This window comes from Populus alba, chromosome 19 (assembly GCF_005239225.2).
Source record: "Populus alba chromosome 19, ASM523922v2, whole genome shotgun sequence".
Taxonomy (NCBI): domain Eukaryota; kingdom Viridiplantae; phylum Streptophyta; class Magnoliopsida; order Malpighiales; family Salicaceae; genus Populus; species Populus alba.
In genome coordinates, this window is record NC_133302.1 from 16,654,889 (window position 1) to 16,660,910 (window position 6,022).

The 6,022-nt window shown below is 38.2% G+C and overlaps 1 protein-coding gene across 1 annotated transcript; it reads left to right on the top strand.

Annotated features, from left to right (window-relative positions):
- The first annotated feature begins 350 nt into the window (after positions 1-350).
- On the top strand, positions 351-6,022 carry LOC140955171 (disease resistance-like protein DSC1). Its single transcript, XM_073407030.1, is given in 6 exon segments — positions 351-1,033; positions 1,335-2,476; positions 2,478-2,833; positions 2,930-4,387; positions 4,478-5,125; positions 5,239-6,022. Coding segments are annotated over 6 exon segments (4,710 nt in total). The 5' UTR covers positions 351-554; the 3' UTR covers positions 5,866-6,022.

Consider the following 6,022-nt stretch of genomic DNA (forward strand, 5'->3'; position numbering starts at 1 on the left):
TAAAATACAAGTCAATAAGATTTCCTTTTCGTCTCTGCATGCGTCAACCCCTTAAGCTCTCACCATATTATTATATTAATACTTTAATATAAAAAATATTAAGGGGGCAATTGCCCCCTTTTGATCCTATGTGGCTCCGCCACTGATCAACAATATGCAGCTTCTTCTTCGTCTTGTTTGCTGATGGAAAACACAAGTCAACTGTTCTTATGATCTGTTGGTAAGTCTTTCTGGTTCATGCGTCTTCTTCATTTAAGATTATATATACGAGTTTGATAAGTTTGTTACATGAACGTATTAATTCATGTTAAGATTGATCATGTTAAGATTGATCATATCAAATTAGCTAGTATATATCCATCGTTAAGAGTTTGAGGAATTTTCTGATAAATATATGTTGTGTGGGTTCTTGTACTATTAGACTTCAATTTCTCTTAACGAATGTTCAGCTGTTGAAGTGGGTGCTCTTTGTATGTCTTTAGGAGAAAAAGGAGAGCAGTTATTGATTTTGATTCTTAGTGATTGAGGAAGACCCGATCTTGTAACTGTCCGATATGGCATCTTCATCTGCTGTTGCTCGTAAAAGGAAGTATGATGTGTTCCTTAGTTTTAGAGGCGAGGATACGCGCAATAATTTTACCAGCCATCTCTATGAAGCTATGCGTCGTAAGAAAATCAAGACCTTCATTGATGACGGGCTTGAAAGAGGAGAAGAAATTACCCCTGCCCTTCTGAAAACGATTGAAGAATCAAGAATGTCTGTAGTAATTTTCTCCGAGAACTATGCATCTTCTCCGTGGTGTTTGGATGAACTGGTGAAAATACTTGAATGCAAAGAGACTTATGGGCAGATTGTTTTACCGGTCTTCTATCATGTAGACCCATCTGATGTTGATGAACAGACTGGGAGTTTTGGAAATGCATTTGCTGAGCTTGAAAAAAATTTTAAGGGGAGGATGGACAACGTGCCAAGGTGGAGGGCTGACTTGACATACGCAGCCAGTATATCTGGATGGGATTCACAGGTTACTAGGTAACTATATATTAGTAACTATAGATTCTCTTCTTCAACCTTTTTTTTCCTGGAATTATAGCAATTAAAAGTTACTTATAGCAATTAAATTTTCTTGTGCATATCATAGTGTTTTTTCCTCTCCTGTAAATCATTTTTGCTTGGAAAGGCACAAGTCTGTTCTGTTTTCTAGTGGAAAACTAATTTCCATCAACAGCCAATGGACTTCCACCTTAAGGGTGTACAATATCGATGCTGCTTATAATAAAAAAAAAAATTTACTCATAAGAGAAGTTGAAGATGATTCTTTCATTTTTTGCAGTCCGGAGGCCAAACTCATAAGAGAAGTTGTGCAAACTATCTGTAAGAGGTTAAATCGTGCTTCCCCATGCAAATTAAGAGGTCTGGTTGGAGTAGATTCACGCATTGAGAAAATCAACAAATTACTATCCATTGTGTCATCAGATGTCCGCATTATAGGAATTTGGGGCATGGGTGGTCTAGGCAAGACAACTATTGCGGAAGCTTTCTTCTATAGCATCTCAAGTCAGTATGAAGGCTGCCACTTTGTTCCGAACATAAGGCAGGAATCAGAGAAGGGTCGTTTAAGTGATCTACGAGATGAACTTCTTTCTAAACTACTGGAGGAAGAAAATCTTCGCGTTGGCACACCACATACAGGACCTACTTTCATCAGGGATAGACTCTGCCAAAAGAAAGTTCTCCTTGTTTTGGATGATGTGAATGATGTACGACAATTCCAGCATTTAATTGAAGTGCCTCTGATTGGTGCAGGAAGTGTTGTTGTTGTAACATCAAGAGACAAGCAAGTACTTAAGAATGTAGCTGCTGAAATATACGAGGTTGAGGAATTAAACTTCCACGAAGCTCTTGAACTCTTTAGCTTGAATGCTTTTAAGGGAAACCACCCCCCAAAAGCTTATATGGAGTTGTCAATCAAGGCAATAAATTATGCCAAAGGCAACCCCTTAGCTCTTCAAGTTTTGGGCTCCTTCTTGTTCAGTAGAGAAAGACATTTTTGGGAATCTCAATTAAATGAGATCGAAAGCTTTCCCGAGCTGAACATTTGTGACTTGCTGAGAATAGGCTTTGATGCACTACGTGATAATAACACGAAGAGTATATTTCTCGACATTGCATGTTTCTTTAGAGGGCATCCAGTTGATTCTGTAAAGCGGATACTAGATGGCTGCGGTTTCAAAACAGATATTGGATTTAGTGTTCTCATTGACAGGTGTCTCATTAAAATATCTGATGACAAGGTTGAAATGCATGATCTTTTGCAAGAAATGGCTCATGAAGTTGTTCGAAAAGAATCTCTTGACGAGCTAGGAAGACAAAGCAGATTGTGGAGTCCTAAAGAAGTATATCAAGTGTTGACCAATAATCTGGTGAGATTCATATACACCAAAGTTTTCCTTTTCATATGCAATGCAATATGGTTGTAATAGTAAGTTTAAAATCTTACTTATACTTTGTTTCTCCTTCAATGGTTTTCAGGGAACTGGAAAAGTTGAAGGGATATTCTTGGATGTTTCAAAAATAAGAGAAATGGAGTTGAGTTCTACAGCCTTGGAAAGGATGTATAAACTTAGACTGCTAAAAATTTATAATTCTGAAGCTGGAGTTAAATGCAGAGTGCACCTTCCTCATGGCCTCGCGTCTCTTTCTGAAGAGTTGAGGTATCTCCATTGGGATGGCTACCCTTTGACATCTTTGCCTAGCAATTTTCGTCCACAGAACCTTGTTGAAATTAACCTATCATCTAGCAAGGTTAAGCAACTGTGGAGAGGAGACCAGGTATTCTAAAATAACTCTATGCATGCATAGTTCTTTCTTTGAAACTAAGTGTGGTATGCACGTATAATTTCTTCTGTTGATTTCATTTTGTTTCAGAATCTCGTCAATTTAAAAGATGTCAACCTCAGGAATTGTGAGCATTTAACTTTCCTGCCAGACCTTTCAAAGGCCAGAAACCTTCAGAGATTGAATCTTCAATTCTGTAAAAGTTTGGTTAAGTTTCCTTCATCTGTTCAGCATCTGGACAAGCTTGTTGATTTAGATTTGAGAGGCTGCAAAAGACTAATCAATCTTCCCAGCAGAATTAATTCAAGTTGTCTGGAGACTCTGAACCTTTCTGGCTGTGCAAATCTCAAGAAGTGCCCAAAAACTGCAAGGAAATTGACATATTTAAATTTAAATGAGACTGCTGTTGAGGAGCTTCCCCAATCAATTGGGGAACTCAGTGGACTTGTTGCGTTGAATTTGAAGAACTGCAACCTCCTGGTGAATCTTCCAGAAAACATGTATTTGTTGAAATCTCTTCTAATTGCTGACATCTCCGGCTGCTCATCTATCAACAGGTTTCCTGATTTTTCAACAAATATAAGATACTTGTACTTGAATGGAACTGCAATAGAAGAACTGTCATCTTCAATTGGTGATCTAAGGAAACTCATTTATTTAGATCTAGTTGGCTGCAACAGGCTGAAGAATCTGCCGAGTGCGGTTTCTAAGTTGGTATGTCTTAAAAAACTTGATCTTTCTGGTTGCTCAAGTATCACGGAGTTTCCAAAGGTTTCAAATAAGATAAAGGAGCTGTATTTAAATGGGACAGCAATACGAGAGATTCCCTCCTCAATAGAATGTTTGTCTGATCTTGCTGAATTGCACCTAAGAAACTGCAAACAATTTGAGATTCTTCCAAGCAACATCTATAAGTTGAGAAAACTGGAGAGGCTTAATCTCTCAGGTTGCGTCCAATTTCACAATTATCCAGAAGTTTTGGAGCCGATGGTATGTTTGAGATATCTCTATTTAGAACAGACAAGCATAACAGAGTTGCCTTCACCGATTGGAAATCTAAGGGGACTTGCCTGCTTGGAAGTGGGAAACTGCAAATATCTAAAAGACATCGAATGTTTTGTTGACTTGCAATTGCCCGAGAGATGCGTGGATTTAGATTGTTTGCGTAAGCTAAATCTAGATGGTTGCAATCTATCGGAAGTGTCGGACAGTCTTGGTCGTTTTTCGTTACTGGAAGTGTTAGATCTAAGTGGAAACGATTTTCGGAGAATACCTATAAGCATCAATAAACTCTTGGAGTTGCAATATCTAGGATTAAGGAATTGCAAGAGACTTGAATCATTACCGGAGCTTCCACCACGGCTATCGAAGTTGGATGCAGACAATTGCAAGAGTTTGAGAACAATATTATCAAGCTCATCAATTGTAGTTGAGGGGAACATTTTTGAATTCATTTTCACTAATTGCTTGGGGCTGCCTGTGATCAATCAAATCTTCAAGTACTCATTATTGAAATTTCAACTTTATACGAAAAGGTTATACCATCAGGTCTGTTTCTCAAACCTCTGATATACATTTTTTTTTTCTCTATTTGCCACCTTTCATTTAAAAAAGATGCTATTTGAATTGTGTTTACAGCTGCCTGATGTTCCAGAAGGGGCATGTAGTTTCTGCCTCCCTGGAGATAGGACTCCGGAGTTGTTTAGCCATCAAAGTTGGGGATCTACAGTTAAATTCCAGCTATCTTCACATTGGGCTAGTAGCGAGTTCTTGGGTTTTTCTCTTTGCGTTGTCATTGCATTTGGTTCTGTCAGCCATAGTTTGCAAGTTAAATGCACATATAACTTCCGTAATAAGCATGGTGATAGTCGTGACCTCGATTGCTATCTCTATGGTTGTTATGATGAGAAGCACATTGACTCAACACACATATTCGTGGGATTTGATCCCTGTGTGATTGCCAAAGAAGACTATATGTTTAGCGAATACAGTGAGGTCTCAGTTGAATTCCAACTGGAAGATATGAACGGAAATCTCTTACCATTAGATCTTTGTCAAGTACACGAGTGTGGAGTTCGTCTACTGAATGAAGATGAGATACAATGGTCAGACTCCTTTCATTTTTATCCTCTGAATCTAGATGGATTGGAAGCAAGGTTCCAAGCTAAGAGAGGCAGGTTCCAAGGCATGAGATTGGGGGATTTTTCTGTCATGCGTAGGACCTCTGAATTCTTGGTGAAAAACATAACGAATTTTATAACTCATTCCGAAGAGTTATACAATAAGGTCTATTTCTCAAACCTTTTTAATTGTGTTGTACCAATAGATTCACTTTTTTCTTTCCTTCCATATTTGCCATGTCTTATTTTCAAAAGATGCTATTTTAATTGTGTTAACAGAAGCTGCCAGCTGGGATGTGTAATTTCTACCTCCCTGGAGATGTGACTCCGGAGTGGTTTAGTCATCAAATGTGGGGATCTACAGTAACAGTCCACCTATCTTCACAGTGGTCTAATATCAATTCCTTCCAGGGTTTGTGTCTTTGTGTTGTCATTGCATTTTGTTCTTTTGGCCATAATTTGCAAGTTAAATGCACATATCACTTCCGCAATAAGCAAGGTTATGATAGCCCTTATAATCCCTATTGCTATCTCCATTATTGGGATGATGAGAAGCTCTTCAACTCTGCACACATATTCGTGGGATTTGATCCATGTCTGGATGTCATATCTCATTGTAGGTTAAATGAATATAGTGAGGTCTCAGTTAAATTCCAACTGGAAGATATTAACGGCAATCTCTTACCATCAAATCTTTGTCAAGTATACGAGTGTGGAGTCCGTCTACTGGATGTCAAAGATAAAGATGAGACGTCGCTTTGTTTGACCATGCCAGACTATAGGTTTTGTCCTCTGGATCGAGATGAATTGGAAGTAATGTTCCAAGCCAAGAGAGCAAGGTTGGAAGGCATGAGATGGGATGAAATTGGCAATGTTTTCCGCCCCGAGAAAAAAGAGAAGGCATAATTAATATGAATGACACTTGGGTTTTACGGTAGAAATAATTTAAGAATTATTTTGACAAGGATATAGAGGGGCGAATTGCTGTTGAGTCCAAGAAAATTTTAAGATGAGAATTGGGTTATTTATTTATTTATTTTTATAAGCGATGGTGTTTATTTCA